Raw genomic sequence first — 16,486 nt, forward strand, 5'->3', positions numbered from 1 at the left:
TCTACTCGCTCCAATCGTATAATAGTAATGGCAAAAATATTTAGTTGTAGTATATTGAAATATTAGTCAAGTAGTAGCGTAGTTTTTGTATTTCTCAGTAAAATTAATATTATTTGTAGTACTGGTCATATTCGTAGTAGTTATGGTAGGATTGACCATTTGTATTATTTACTAGTATTGGTATTTGAGAGTAGTAGTACTTCTTTGTATTATTAGTATAGTACAGTATTCGAAATGCAAACTTTCACTTGGTCCCCCATACAGATGTTTAAATCTTCATGTCTGGAGAAAGGCAGACCACTAGCTGAACACACTGACCATGAATTAATCATTAAGAAGCAATTTCAATTCAGCGGTGTGACTTGTGCTTTATCTACGCAGATGGTTTAACTTCTCTGTGACAAAGATTAACTCTTCGCCACATGAGATGACGCATGTCACACATTGGCCTTTGGTATATATAACAGAATGAAGCACCACCTCCTGACCGGGATCCACCAAGTACCAATCACCTCGAGATGAGGAGAGAGGGACATAAAAACGAATCAGAGGTGTTGGTCAAAAGTGGGATGGCAAGTGGGAATTCTCTTTTTTTGCACACGTTACAGCCCTGCATTCTTGCAAGGTCATTAAAAGAACAGCATCAAAATATTGTCCAACTTTGCCCACCGTGTAATGCTGTCGAGTGATTCTGGGGATGCTTTTGTTGTGAGAGGTCAGGCCAGCAGCTGTTTAGAAAGCGCTCTTCTGATTGGCTGAGAGCAAAAAGCGCGTGCACGAGGGATGCAAGGGAAAGGAAGGGGCACGATGGGGGTTGTCGACCATACCCACAGACTGCTCTCACATTCACACACTCGCGATGTGCAGCGTTCAAACTTTCCTCAGCATGGATGCGTTTGCGCGCACTTGGTGTCATGATTCGTCTGCGTTCTCGTTTACGCGTAACAATAACAAAAACAACAAGGCGCGCTCTCAGAAGTGATGGGCTCCAAGTTGAGCAGGCAGAGAAGTCTCGATTTGGAAAGTAAATGGAGCAAGAGACGGCGGCAGAGGAATGTCACGCCGGTACAAAGCGAAAGAGGCGGCGGGGATCTGTTGTTTACCTCCTTGATGCTCAAATCCGACAAGCTGCCGGCGATGCTGCGCAAACGCGACCGCAGCCCGTACGTCAAGCGGGTGGCTTGGATCCGCGACATCCAGCGACATCTCCGGGAACACAGGTCCGAGCAAGCGGGCGAAGTGCTCAAACTGCTGAGAAAGGCAAGTTTATTTGTGTTGGGTTAGAAATACCAAAGTACCGACTTTCTCTTACTTTATTCTCACTTTCAAGTTTGTCATTGCGCGCATACGCACACAACATTGGATGCACCCGGGGGCTTTATTTAACAACAGATGAGGTTACATTTGCACTTCTGTTGACATCTATCTGTCAGAGTGTGTCGAATATTTATTGTACTTATTTAATGTTCCTTAGCTTTGCTCAAATCTTGATATTCACACAGGAAACTAAGGGCAGATATTTTTACCTGTACCTAATATTGTGGAAAATGAGTTCATCTTGACTTTTTTGCGGGTCAGCATTCTTGTATGAGTTTTGAGGCTCCGGTGGAATAAAGCATCTGAGACATGTTTGTTTATATTCAAAGAGCGGAAAGAAGTCCAATAAGGCTTTAAATTCAACAGATTAAAATCGAGACAACATAAAATGCATTACTTAAAATATCACTATCTGTAATGGTTTGGCATATATTTCTAGATATGAAGAAAATGCAAATGAGGATCACTGAATTAATGTGGAATATGTAAATTAGCTAAAAAACGACTGACCATTACTCTTACCTTTCAGTTTTTCCTCAAAAGGCCATTAGTTTAAAGGAGGCCCGTTTTTTTGTATTTATGAATATGTGGATTAAATCTCATAGCTTGATTGAACTGCTTCGCGTCTTTGCCACACATCTACATGGTTGCCAATAATTGATCAGATATCAATAATTGTGTACCTCCATCCACACTTTTAATCTGCACTCGAGGCGGGGAAGGGGATTTACCCCAACTCGAGAGTGAGCGCCGTTTTTAGAGCTCAGCTTTAGCTTTCCACTTCCTCTTGGTAGCTTCACACTGATCAAAGACAGGGAACAGTCAGGATGCTCTGACGGGAGCACTTCTGATCAAGAGAACTCCCCCGTCGTTAGTCAGAAGGCGGAGAGAAAAAAAAACAACAACCTGAAAGTAACTTCCGGCCCATCTGTAGCTGATGTGGCATACATCCACCATACAGTGAAAGCATGGAACAATGAACAGATGTCTTAAAGTTGATATTTGCATAAAGTTGAAAGGATGTGACTCATGCTAAACTTCCTGTAAGACTTTTTGACCGATGCGTACGTCGGCGCACATTAGCAGCATTTACGCAGTGAGTCACTTAAGATGAAGGACCCTTTTATCCCAGGCTCTCCCTGTCTTTGTTTTTTACATTTGTATGAGTAGAACACACTCTACCATGCCACCGGGTGGCGCCAAAGTCCCGTCCAATAGGAAAGTAACCTCAGTAATCTTTGTCAGGTGAAGCAACATTTGTTTGCATTATTTTTGTAATTTGATTTGTGACTTTCTTAGGCCACACTTTGTGAAGTTATCACAGTGAACGCTTCAAAGACTGCAAGTCAACGTGTTTAGTAAGTCATCAACTCCAATTGCGGTATATTAAATCACAATGACAATATTAAGAGGGAAAAAAATGCAATTAAGTCACTTTTGAAAATCATTCATCCTTAGTGTACCATATGAGGTTGGCTCCCATAACACACGGTGTCCTTTAATTACCACTATTCTACAGTTTAACCAATTGCACCACACTTATTTTCATAAATGAGTAATAGGGACACAAAAGACGTCAAGAGGGTGTTGAATTAAACGCAACAACTGTTTGACAATGATTTACAAAGAACTTTATGGATGGCTGGCTTCACTCTCACATTTACAACTGTGGGCAATTTAGTCTCTAACTAACCCAAGATGACATTGTGAAAAAAGTGACGTTCACCCTGAACTGGTTGCCAGTCAATCACAATAAAACCTCGCTCACATACATAACTTTTGTTTGAATTTCTGTAGAGGCATTATTATTGGATCTGCACCAACTCTTGGTTGTTCTTTTGATTTAAAACCCGAGGAAGATGTGGCATCGCCTAACACGTATTCAAAGTAAACACCGGCCTGCATCGGTCTCGCTTGGCGCCGTATCTAACTGGATTCTAATGAAGCCCACGAGTGGGAAGAGGCAATGTCAAATGACATGGCCAGCATTCAAAGGGGCGTTACCCAATCCGATCTGAGTCCATTACCAAAACAGAGATGTGGACAAATGGAAATGATTTGATGTTTTTCCAGTTGGGAAGTAGCCAGATTCATCCTTGGAATTAGAGCCGTACGTTGTAGCTGCATCGACTTTGTCTCCACAATGCGTAGTGCAGGGCGAGCTGGCTTGGAGGAAAGCCCAGCATCGGGGACTCCCATTGAGCTCCAGTGTAATAAATCAAGTCAGAAGCCGGAGGAGGAGAAAATGCTGATGGGAGTTTTCCTCCTCCAAGGGTTGGGTCTGTCAGAGCGTGGAGAGCATTACATAACCTCGAACCCCCCCAGCTTGCATTACAGTGTACAGTACATTATTAGACTATTTGCAAAGATGGTCTTCAAGGGTACACATTAAGTAAATAAAAAAATCTTGACTATTAAATATTCTTAAGTAACACAGACTGTGTTTTACACAACGTCCTTTAAGTACATAGACTTTTTTGTGAAAACTCAATTCATCAAGCTACAAGCCTTCCATGTTCCCCATTTCAACATACGTCAGCTTTTACAGATAACGCCGAGCTTTATTGATTCGTGTTAGGGGAACTTGAAGGCGTAGAGAGCTACTACCTTATCAGTCCTGATCATGATTATTACACTTGCCAAGATTAGTCTTTCACAAGGAGCTACTTTTTGAACATTCTTTTCCTTCCAGGATTTGGGGCTCCAGGGAACGTCGCTCAGTGACATTTTGTACAAGAATGCGGCTTTTCTCAACCTGGTGGACCCCATCTCACACGAGCTGCTGCTAAGTCTGGCCCGAGACCTGCAGTGTCCGAAGAGGGTGAGTATCCGGGACTTAAAAGTTTTATTGTCAAATCGAGGCAGGATATTTCAAGGCAGTTTTTCAGATGATAAATTTTTGACGAGTCGATGGAAACTGTGTGTAAAAGGGCAAGTGGTAGCTTGTCTGGAAGAATTCTGAAGGTTACATCCATTAGGGGCCAATTAAATTAAAAGAGTGAAAGGAACCGGGAGCGTCATTTGCATTATTGATCAAAACACTGTCTTTTGTTTGGATGACGTGTTTTGAAAATTGAAAACGGGACTCAAAGTGGATGTTTTTATCAAACAATAGGCAGAACTAAATTTAGTTGTTAGTGGAGAGTTAACATCAGAATTATCTTACAATCAAATCAAGCCGATTATTTTTAAGGGTAAGGTTATAAAATGAATTTGGAATGATGTTAAAATTGCTTTATGATATATTTACAGTTTCAACTTTTGGCAATTAGAAAACCTTTTTGGAGCATCACTTATCAATATTTGTTTACGATTTGGGCTCAGCCCTATCCACGCCATCCAAAGTTTATCATGCAGCCTTAAAGTTTCAGTTCAAACCCTGAAGTGCTTTCATTGTTTTATTTCTCCCTCTGGGCAAAAAAAAAAAAATCTTGCTCTCAAAGAGAGATTAGTTTACCTGCTGCTCATGCGCTCTTTCCATTCAATGGTGAAAAAGGTCAATCGCGGGGGGTTCGGGGACCCTCAGGAGCGTGGGATTGTCTTCTATTTGATCGGCGTGGGCAGGCCGTTGGATCAAACTGGCGAACCTGGTGCTCAGGCTACACTTCTCTCGCTCTTTGTGGTGAGACAGTCTGAAAAACATAAGATCAATACAATTCGCCCATGTCTCCTTGTGGATGTATTTTGAAAATCCATAGATGGACGAAGTCTTGCGTGTGACCACTCCCACAGTGACGCAGCCCTCCTTGCGCTCATCTGCGAACACACCAAAATCAAGGTTATACGTTGTTGTACTGTACTGGCTTTCCTGTCTTCACAAAAACACTGAAAAGTGAACTTTAGAAAATCATTTATTCCCCCCTGAAAATCTAACTCTAAAATGGTATTTGTAATTCACTGTAGCTGTTCATGCATTATAACTCTTGATGAATTCAAGTCGCGGCACCCAAACTCACCACTGGCATACAAATAAGAAACTTCCCTCTATAAAGCTGCTAAGAAGTGGAAGACGCTAAATAAACTGAGCGGCAGTAACTCACAGAACAGACCTTGCAGCTTTTACTGTGAGTTTCAGAAAAGATAGCTGGGCTGCCTAAAGATGAACTCGCCAGAAGCTCATTTTTACTCACCAAGTCCCCGCGAATAATGATGACCAGTGAGCAATTCTAATCTTATCACTGTTTACGTTGGGAGGCCCACAAGGAAAAGTGGGATAGTTCGACATTGGCAGCAGCCTTCCCTTCTTGACTGGCTGGAACCAGTCGTGGTGGACGTGACCAACCTTAGGAAAGCTTGGCTACTCATTTGAGATAGGCAGCTGCTGCTATAGTAATCTGGCACTGACATGTTTGCAATGACACACAGTGGTTCCTTTATTAAGCTTTATGAAAACAAAGGATAAGATAAAAAGATAAAAAAAAAGTTAAACAGTGTGTGAGAAGATATGCCTGGGACTATGGTACAACCAATTTACTTGTTATTCTATTGTTTGTGTTCAAACACAGGATTCCACAAATTAGTGCTAATTGTTTGTACGTCAATGGCTTTGCATGTTAGTAGACTAAGCAGACTCTGCCCAAAGCAAAACTACAGCAGTCGGTGTTTGTTAAGGAACTGTTTTATGTTTGACAATGAATATCATGTGTGGCATTAAACGATTTGAATCTTATTCTGGGCTATTTACTATCAGCCAAAGCGCTTCTCAATAACACTGCCAGCTCAGGTAAAATGAAGGCGCTTTGAATTCTATGACTGGATAAATAATGTAGCATGTGTTTAGCATTTGCCGAACTGAATCTATTGTTACAAAGCATATATGTACATTCATCAGTTTAGTGAGGCTGTGTGGCTGAAAATGGTAGTGTCGACTGTTTTGAAGTGAAAGGCATGTTTGTTTGTCAGCCGAGAAACAAATTGGCAGCTGAAACGGTTCATTGCCTTAAGGTACTAAATTGCTTTGTCTTTTCTTACCCCTACCTCACACTCTCTTTGCCACACTGCTTCTTTCTTGTTGTTGTTGTTGTTGTACCATTAATTAGATTTGCCCAGCTCGGTGCAACCTATTCCATTTATAGTGACAGAGAAAGGGAAAAGACAAAGAAGGAGGAGGTGGCAGTGTCGGACCACTAGCTTTATGTTGCCGGGAGGAAAAAAGAGAAGATTATAATAAATAAACCAATCAATTTAAATAAAAAAATAAAAAAAATAATAGAAACAGTCTCCATTAGTTACCCAAACTAGAGGAAAGTGCTTCATCATATTTTACCTAATGTAAAAGTTGGTTAGGGTTACAACAAGCATATTCGCTAGCCCTCCTCCTTCAAACGTCCGACGTGTAGTCATTCCCGAACGCTTCGTTTTATTGAGATTTTCTACTTGCTATTCAACACGCGTGTTGTACCGCTCGCTGCAGGAGACTGACTCCCTCAAGTCGACCAACAAGATCTGCCGCCAGCTGATTTACCACCTGACTCCTCACTCCAAGTGGACGAGACAAAGCGTTCCCAGGAGGAAGTCTCAGGCCTGGTAAGTGTGCCATCGTCTCTGCCGCATTATCACTCTTCAGACGCAAGTGGGAACATCCTTGCCATAAACATCAATGCAACTCATACATAAATCCTCCTTAATGCCTCTCTAAAATACTAATCTGACTTAGGTTTGGAGAAATGCTCCTTACCTTCCTGTTTTGTCACCTCAAGCAATGTTTGCATTGCCAGTTCTCGTTAATATTGGCATTAGTGATTTCACCATGTTGATTTTTAGATTTTTAAAAGCTGCAGGCACCGTCTGGAGTCATTTCTGATCCAAGAGAAATTCCAGCGTCGCACACCTCTGATTGGCAATCACTAAGGATCACAGGATCTCTAGCGTTGGCTGACATGGTCTAATACCGAACATGTTTTAAGAAAAAAAATAAAAAGGATTTAAGTTAAAACATCACACACATACACTGTGAACATCAGCCAATTGTTTGCAGAAGAAAACAGATTGTTGCAAGTACCTTGAGGTCTTTCACGCCAGCCTTCGTTTTGCCGCGTTTGCAAACGATGAGCTCATTAGCGAGCTCTGCTCCTCTCGCAGCGGTTCGAACAGGAAGACTCATTAAAAAAAAAGACAGGAAGCGGTTTATATGATTTTGACCGTACTGAAATGCCATGTTATTTCATAAGGGTGAGCAAAATAATTGATTGATGGCCAAGTAACCAGTGAATAGTTGATTAATTACTAGCAATTTGATGAGTGGACTATTGGGCTGCCACCAGCAGAGGTGCTATTGAACCTGCGTTAAAGAACATGACGTCAGCTAAATAAAAAAACATGGAAGTATATTTTTGATGGTTTGAATGTGATTTTTTGTTTTTTTAGGTGAAGTTGAAATGTTTAAAGTAAAATGTATTTTACTGTCAATGTGTTAATAATTCAACATTCAATTCAACAGGATGATTAATGAGTTTGAGGTTTTTGTGCCGTCTTAGTTGAAATTTAAATTCAGGCTTTAGGATCACAGGATTGGCAGGATTCACAAGCACAGTGATTGAATACTCCTCCCAGCATCCTCCTGAATAATTTCCCGGGTTAGAAAACAAACCTCTTGGCAGATGGCTGGATGAAGCCTTCCACCATTGTACATGTTAAGTGGCGCAGCCCCAGGGCTACGCTGTATTTGACATCCTAGATGACTCACTTAATTCATGCAAAGTGAATAAATAAAATCAGCAATGTTAATGTCACAGCAGTGAGAACAGTCAGCCCAAAAACAAACAAACAAACAAAACTCTTTCAGTGTTGCATATTATTTTACTGCAGCTGAGTTGCAGTTGTAATGAGACAAGAAAGGACTAATGAGTGCAGTAAACCATTACCGGCGATGAGCTACTCTGTCACACGTCTCTCATGGGCTGCAACACAGCGTCATGAGGAGACATTTGTTTGTCATGCAAAACACACCTGTGACACATAGAAAAGGAATACAAGAAAAACAATATATCTCAAGCGCATGAAACTGCATATGAAACAGTTACTATTCCAGTGACCTCTTTACGCAAAGTGTGCTATTATTATGAAGTGCTCGCCGGGCGAATGTACCAATCCACCGATGATTTGATTCCACGTGACAAACTGGATGCTCGTGAGCAAGAAGCACTGCGACAGAGCGCACAGAAAACAGTTTGCCTTATGTAACTGTATATCTTGGAGGGGCTGTTTTACTATGTCAAGGAACTGTTATGAAACCAGCATTGAGATGCACAGCTCTAAATACAGTACAAAAGGGGCTACAGTGATCTTCATCGAGAAAAAGGTTATCTTTTGTTTCATTTGATACTCTCGAGGTAGGTGTAAGGCAGTGAATAATAATAATAATAATAATGAAAATAAAAATAATAATAATAATAAACAATTAAAACTACAGCTCACCAATATGCTAAATTAATTTTTTTGTTCAGTCTCTCGGCTTGCTAGTTGGGGGGTGCGGTGTTGAGAAATACTCCCGGAGGAAGATCAAACATGTGACTTTGAACATATCTGCTTTGCAGCTCCGACAGAGTGTAACCCCGCTTCGGGTGCCGACCATACAGGCTTATCAAAAGTCGACGTGTTGACTCAGCGTACAGTTCGGATTCCTCAAATACTTTGTACACACAAATTTGCCAGAAGGCCAGAAGAAAATAATAAACACCATCTCCGATGTTTAACTGGTGATTTCTGCTGTAAAGACTTCAGAGGAGTGAAGTGGCAAGACAATATTGCTGCAGAGGGATTAAAGATCATGAACAAGGATGTAAGATTTCATTTAAGCTTGGAGTCAATGATCCTCCCCAGAGCTAAAGCAAATTGAGATCCTCACGATAAGAGAAATCCAAGGAGAATCCGGTTCAGGACTTCCCTCCAGGAGTGATGTCTACTGCAATGATGCTGAAATGTTCTCTAATGTCTGCTCGGGGATGATTCAGAATTCCTAAGCCTCCAAGCAAAGATGAATTTTAATGCTCACCATCACAGTGAAATAATCCGAGTCACGGCTTTGTGTGTAGAACTGGAAGTTATTTGTCTGGCAGTTAGTCAGAAGGCTGTCTGTACTTTTACAGCCTTGTGCTACTTCTCTTTTAGTCCAAGCATCTGGGAATCCAGAGACTTATGTCTTTGAGCTGCAAACCTTCCATGTTGCAGTTCTACATTTTCAGATAACCCTTGAGTTCAAATTGAATCATCTTCTGAGCTTCCTCAATCATACTTGTTTCATGAAGTATCCTCTCAACCGAAAAAAAATGCTTTTTTTCCCCCTCAAAACAAAATGTGAGGAGAATACATATTTTCAAATGGAAACAAGTTGGAGATTGCTATACTGTGTTGAAAAACATCAAAGATCTGATTGAGTTACAATCGACTACGAAAAATCTTTAGTCGTTCCACCGCGAGCATGGAGTACCTTCCACTTAGACTTCTACTCATTTTACAAAGTGCAGGCCTTGAGAGGAAGCAGCTTGCGGGAACAATTCCGGTAGCTATCGCTCACCCACGCCGGGTGACACCTGCCCAAACATCTGTCACAACCGTGACTCTTCTCACTCTTATCATCAGAGCGCACAAAGCTCCAAGCTTGTTGCCGAAGCCCACCGGCTGAGTAATGCGTTCTGCTCCGAGACAAAAAAGGCAACGTAATTGCCACACTTTTCTCCATTGCTCAGCTATAACGCTGATTCGAGACAAATGAGGTTAAGTCGTCTTTGTGAAGCCACTCTAATTTCTCCAGCGGTGTCACAAATGTCGCTGCTGTGAAGCTGCGCCGTCAACGATGTCCCCCGCAGTCAAAACAAGGCGTGAAATTGTCTCTACAATCAGAGTCCAATCTCAAAAAGTGCTCGAAGAGCAATAATATTTTAGAATGATTGGAATATGAGCTTGAGTCATGCAAAATTCTACACCTATTGCAAAAACATTAAACGTACCTCCAGGGAGGCAGCAATATCAGCAAATGTGAAATAGTGCAGTGGTGGAGAAAAATGAAATTAGCTAGATAATACATTTTGAAAGTCACATTTGCTATGCAATTAATGCCACCAAAGCAAAAACTGGGCGAGTAAAAAAAAAATCTTGTTGTTGGCTTTTAAGCTTAGTTTCATTCAAAACAAGATGACGGCTTCAAATCGTATTTTTAGATAAATCTCTCATTTTTAGCAAATGTGTTTTAATTTCTCTATAAATGGTGCATATTCTTCAGGGATTCTGAATGTGTCAAGAAAGAGAAAAAAAACCCGCAGGGTGGGTGAGTGAATAGCTCTAATCAGCAACCTTGCAGTGATTCCACCTCCTCCTCCTCTATCTTTGAGTTTGACAGCGCCTTTCCCCAGAGCTTAAGCTCCAACCGCAGCACTGCTCTGTGTGGCAACAGACGAACAAAATGGACTCTTTACACTAAGCGAGGGAAAAAGCCCCCCCAGTAAGGGAATAGAGGAAGACAATCAATGCAATAATACAAAGGAAAGCGGAGAAATGAAAATAAATGCGTTTGATTCCTGGCAATGGATAACACTTTTTTTTTTTTTTTGCAATTTACTATAATGAGATTTCACTTATTGCGCAATCGAGGTGGGTTTACTGTGTGATTTACAGACTGTTTTTTTATTTTCTTAAATTTTTTAAATTGAGCCAAATGAGTTTTTATAACCTCAAAAATTATTATTTTGTCAAGCAGTAAACGGGTTTCGGTGCTCCGAGCTACAATTTCATAATATGAGTCGTTTTGACTCGTGTCCCTGAGCTTTGCTGCTTTTCAGGGTTCAACGCTATTTAAAGAATGATCTTCAGCTAATTGTGTTGCTTTGTCTTAAACTGCCTCCAGCTTTTGTAAAACAAGTTAACAGGGCCTCGGTTCCTAGAAGGTCGCCAACTCATCCCCTCCTTCTGCGAAATTATCTTGGAATATAAATTACAACATACTCACATTTTTGTTGAAGCAAACTTGCCATAGGGCAAATAACACTCACTAACATGCACACAAACCCAACTAAATGTAAATAAATAAATAGTGTACCAAGATGGAAAACCAACGAGAGTTAGATTAAATGGACTAAAGGGTACACAAGTGAAAGCAGTGAAAGTAAGTGAGGAAATGAAGAACTGCAAACAGTTGCTCTTGTCTCTCTTTCTATATTACTCATTCATGAGAGTAAATGAAGGGGAACTTATAGTCTGCGTGGGAGGACATCCATGACAAGTTTCTTCGGCGGCATGCTTTCAACTGACGCAATGGACAAGAGTTGCCTAATTCTTCAAGTTAAAAAAATAAATAAAAATTCTAGAATTGTTTTTTTAATTGGCGAGGTGCACACGCTCGACTCGAGATAAGCGAGGGAAAAGAAAGCATGTGAATAGAAGAGTCAATCGATGGTGGCATTTAAAAATGAGACGCTTTTACCTTGTTAGGGGAAGGAATATGTGAACCGCATGGGACGCATCCATCAAAGACGCACGTGCCAAGGAAAGGTAATGTGTCAATAGAAAATGTCATCTGATTAACAATTTCAATCTCTCTGCAGCCTCGCCCCAATAGTAAAATTAAATGACAAAGATTCGGTGCCAGAGATGGAGCTAGAGTTGACCTATTTTTAGAAACAGGAGCATTTTTGGTCCTTCTGAAAAAGAAAAAGTTTTTTTTTTATATAACTTTCAATTTGCGCATTCCAAAAACATACTTCTTAGCTTAACATATTTTTTAATATTTAAAAAAACACAAATAAATTGGGAGCCATCCCCTGTTAAGTAGAAAAAAATAGGAGGGATATCCCTATTTTTTTTTATTTTTCAAATCTTTTAAAAGTATTTACAATGGGCATCCATTAAATGAGAATTTTCACTATTTGTAGGCCAGCCCAGTCCTTATCCCCAGCAGTGAAGAAAATGATTAACAGCATTCCAGATATATCATTATTGTTCATTGTGACCTTTCAAGTTCAAAACAAATATACTGCTGATAAGGAGGCATCAAAGTATCTCGTATCACGCAATATATTTGCCATTGTTTACCCATGAGAGCCTCGAAAGACAAAACAAGGCACTCCAGGTTGGTCTGCTATAATGACGACGTGAGTCTCTCCAGCAACTCAGCCCATAAAAACAAAGCTTCATGAGTCTCCACTCTGGCTTTTACAGCGTGCCCGTTCCCTTCCTGCTTGCATTCTATTTCAATATCACAAAAAAGCCCCAGACGCTTCCTTTGCCACCTCTGGCCTTTACATAAGCACACAACAGCGAGCACCCTTGCTCCGTACGTGAAAGTTAACAACGTCCCGGAGGAAAGTCGGGCTATGAAAAGCAATTAGACTGTCTGCTCTAGCCTTATGTAAGCAGACGATAGTTTGACACACGAGACTTGGTGCTTATTAGATTCCGGTACTGTTGTCAGTTCGCTGGCTGCCATGTCAATAAATGCACTTCCCTGGCTCCATGCGGCACACCTAATGTCTTTTTTTTTTTCGTTTAGTTTACTGGTTGTGTGTGTTTGTGGGGGGGTGTAAACAAAGTACACATTTTTAATTAGTGTGCTTCAGTATATTTTCAGCTATCTGTACTTAACTGTACTTTATTAATTTCATTGATTAATTAAATGAATTGAAAAAAATTGTCACGCTAATAAATAATATTATGTTTGGCATATTGGTTGTCTTGCCAGGCTCTAAACCACATGCATTCTAAAATTCGAATTTGAATAAAAGATAGACACCGAAAAAAAGCACCAATTTAGCATATTTTTGTTCGGCGTTAGCAAAACCGTTGACACGTTTTCATGGCGTGTCTGCTTTTTTTTTTTCCTCAGTGTGATGACACAAGTTAATAAACAAAGATAATTATTTAATTCCCACATCATTTTTTGTTTTGTTTGCTTTTTGCTATGTTATCATAATAGATCGTAGCCTGTCGTCTGAAAATGCAAATCGTTGGCCAGGCGGGCTCGCGGCCAAATGAGCAGCTTGTGGGTTGGAACTGCGGCCACGCAGCCCTTAGGCAGTGGCGCTTGGAAGCTAAGTCTGGAGTCATCTTTTCTCTGTCTCATTAAAAATGCAGCCCAAGACACCCGAAGCCTCGCCACCCACTCACTCTCAGTCAATGTACAAACCTTGCCTGACTTTGTTGGTTGCGCAGGATATCAATTCCACAGACAAACAGGTGGGAGGGCCTCTCGCAGAGCAAACGCCCACTACAAATACATTGCTAACACTTGGAATTACTCATCAATACAAACATTTTCTAAACTGGACCTTTTCAATTTAACCAATTATACTTGATGCTCCTACTCAGTAGATCCACATTTAGGTACAGTCAAAACTCCATCCATTTAGCTCCTATATTTCCTTTTTTTTCTTCTTATTCCCTTGCATGCTACAAATCAACAAATTGGAATATAATGCACCAGCCGAGCAAACACACTCATTTATCATAGTCATTAACTGTAGCGCTCGAACGTTTGATGAATAGCTGAATGAACCACAGGCAGCAAAAGGCTCTTATGAATAAAGTCATCTATAAAAATTACTTAAGGGTTGGGAGGCCAAATGAGATTATTTTTTAATGTGCCATTCAAGAAAAACATTCGGGTGACGGACATATATTGCAAATTAGCGAGCGGGGAGATGTCCAGGGGGACACATGCGAGCTAATTAGCAAGAAACTTTAGCCGGTAGACAAAATATGTTTTTGTTTTTTTTCTTTTTTTAAAAGAGCCTTCGACAATCTGTGTTGTTGTTTTGTAGTTGCTATAAAAAGTCAAGGCCTCCGGCGAATCCCAGCGGATCTTCGAATCTCTTTGAATGTCAATTTTCAGAGACACGAGTCCCTGAGGTCAAAACGAAACCTCGACAAAACCAAATATAACATACATGTTAAGTACCTTGTTTATCTTGTAGTCCACTCTGCAAGTCCATTTGGGTCATTTGTCCGTCTTTGATTTCACCTTTTTTTTTTATTCCTGCACAGAAATGACATCCACACCCAGCAGACTAAAGTCATTACTCGAGACGGAGACATATTCAAATGCTAATTCCTCTCATTACTTTATTGATCGCAGCGCTTGTTACGCTCTCGCAGAGCTTGCGGGTTCCTTGTTTTTTTTGCAGACTTTTCAATTCCTGCAGTCCAGTGTGACAGTGTGGCAGGCCTTCCATAAACCCTTTGAAATAAGCACAAGGTAGTTCAATTTGATTTTTCTCTCCTTATAGTCTGAAGACCACCCTGAAGAAAAAACTGTCCGGCGATGTGGTCAACCTCTCCGGCATCCCACTTTCGGGAAGAGACGTCCACCGCGTGGCCTTGTACCTGCAGGGTGCCAGCGACGCAGTGTCTGCTGTGGACTTGAGCTTCACCGGGCTTCAGGATGACAGCTTGCGACTGCTCCTGCCGGCCCTCAGCGGTCTTCCCAAGCTGAGCACGCTCGCCGCCAACGGCAACCGTCTGACAGTAGCCGTCCTGAAAGACTTGATGGAGGCGGTTAAAGACCCTAAGAAGTTCCCCAGCTTGGCGTGGATCGACCTGGGCAACAACGTGGACATCTTCACCGTGCCGCAGCCGCTGCTGGTGGCCCTGCGCCGCCGTTTCGGTTTACGCAGCAGCCTGCCTACCATCTACGAGTACAACGAAGCAAAGACCTTAAGCGGCTACCTTCCCAACATGGAAACCTCCGTAGAGGAGACCAGCATGTACGAGGAGGGCGACGAAGGTGAGGACGAGCGAGACGAAGATGACGACAGGCTAGAGCTTCAAGCTTGGGGCTTTACGGAGGAGAGAACGTCCAAGAATGTGCAGTGGCAAGCTGTGGGAGGTGTTCAAGAAAAGACTTGCCCGAGTTTCCTGGCTGTTAGTCTCGTCTCTTGAGCTAAAAATAAAGTGTAATGTTGTCTCTCTGGATGCTTCCAACACGACAATGTATTTATGGGCTAATTTATCTCCTTACATCCAGACAAAGTTCCACAGTGCTTATGGTAACTTATGGCGGGGAGCTCGGAAACTTAAATGTTTGTGTAATACGGCACAATTAATTCAGGATATCTGACGGACCCAAAGCTATGACACGCGTGGTTGTTAAAAATATTCCATCATTTATTGCCAAAAACTTTGACCCTTTATCCAAGGAGATCCCCGGGAATTCGTTTTTTTTGAAGGACCCCGACTTATGAAATCATGACTGAGTCTCTTACTGACTGACCAAAAGGATGGGCAGTTAAGTGCCTTGCACAAGGGCACCTTAGTAGTCAATGAGGATATGTTTACAAAGTCAGTATAGGAATCATTCCTTGTTCCTGACATTGCCAGTTGGGAAAGGATTTCTTTGCATCCCCCAAAAAACAAACTAGATCACGTAACTAACTGTTCTTCAATACCTTTAATAAGTTTACACAATCCATTCCTGACTGATCATTGGATATTGTGGGACCAAAATACTGCTTTTCATTCTCATATTTACTGCATATCTCTTAAGTGGAGAGCTTTTAAAATGAAACAGGGAGTCAACACTATTTTAAAATATTTTTACACTCAACCGTTTTCATGAACCAATAGAGAACAGGGTAGAATAGTTGCACCTTTTCTAGATAGGAGGTAAGCAAAAAAACAGCATTGTCATTCCATTTGAGTTCAAACTGTATTAATGGCCCAAACAGTGGCAGCAGGATATTTGATGTAATCTGCCTCACAGTTTTGAACTTTAAAGATGTGTAGCCCATCTGATAACGACCCCAAATTCGTTTCGTTTTGGTTGAGGTTTAAAATAAATATGTCCCAATTACTAAATTTAGAAAACACTTTATTTCTGTAACTTAGAGTAAATAGACAGACACCAAGAGGCATTAAAATAGTTTGAGTTTTAAAATAAATTGGGGTTTAACTAGCCGTCGGTCGATACGAGCGCTCTGCAGTCCGTGCTACTTAAAGTGTTACTCCAAGAACGTCCTTAACAAGCATTTTTCACAATTTATAATCACTTTTCCACTGAACATCCACTGAACATCCACTTTTTGCCTCTCGCTCCCTCTCTCTTTATTCTCCTTCTCTCTTTCTTATCCTTGACTCTGATTGACTCGCCGACGGCAAGTAAAACTAGTGCAATGTAAAGACATTAAAAATATAAAAATAATGGGTAAATATGCATTCCTTTTAAATACAATAACCATTATACATA

General features: G+C 41.0%; 1 protein-coding gene and 2 long non-coding RNA genes across 3 annotated transcripts; 1 reads left to right on the forward strand and 2 right to left on the reverse strand.

Moving 5' to 3' along the window:
* The first annotated feature begins 757 nt into the window (after window positions 1-757).
* LOC119131018 (leucine-rich repeat-containing protein 75B-like) lies at window positions 758-15,488 on the forward strand. The gene is made up of 4 exons (XM_037265079.1): window positions 758-1,260; window positions 4,010-4,138; window positions 6,731-6,843; window positions 14,532-15,488. The coding sequence occupies exons 1-4, from the start codon at window positions 982-984 to the stop codon at window positions 15,181-15,183; spliced, it is 1,173 nt and encodes a 390-aa protein (XP_037120974.1). The 5' UTR covers window positions 758-981; the 3' UTR covers window positions 15,184-15,488.
* Window positions 1,137-6,736, reverse strand: LOC119131037. The gene is made up of 3 exons (XR_005099574.1): window positions 5,448-6,736; window positions 4,775-5,073; window positions 1,137-1,251 (listed from the first exon to the last, which is right to left on the reverse strand). It is a non-coding gene; the product is annotated as an uncharacterized LOC119131037 (long non-coding RNA).
* On the reverse strand, window positions 6,853-8,254 carry LOC119131038. Its single transcript, XR_005099575.1, has 3 exons — window positions 8,181-8,254; window positions 7,319-7,415; window positions 6,853-7,201 (listed from the first exon to the last, which is right to left on the reverse strand). It is a non-coding gene; the product is annotated as an uncharacterized LOC119131038 (long non-coding RNA).
* Window positions 15,489-16,486: the final 998 nt, after the last annotated feature.

Source organism: Syngnathus acus, chromosome 12, assembly GCF_901709675.1.
Source record: "Syngnathus acus chromosome 12, fSynAcu1.2, whole genome shotgun sequence".
Taxonomy (NCBI): domain Eukaryota; kingdom Metazoa; phylum Chordata; class Actinopteri; order Syngnathiformes; family Syngnathidae; genus Syngnathus; species Syngnathus acus.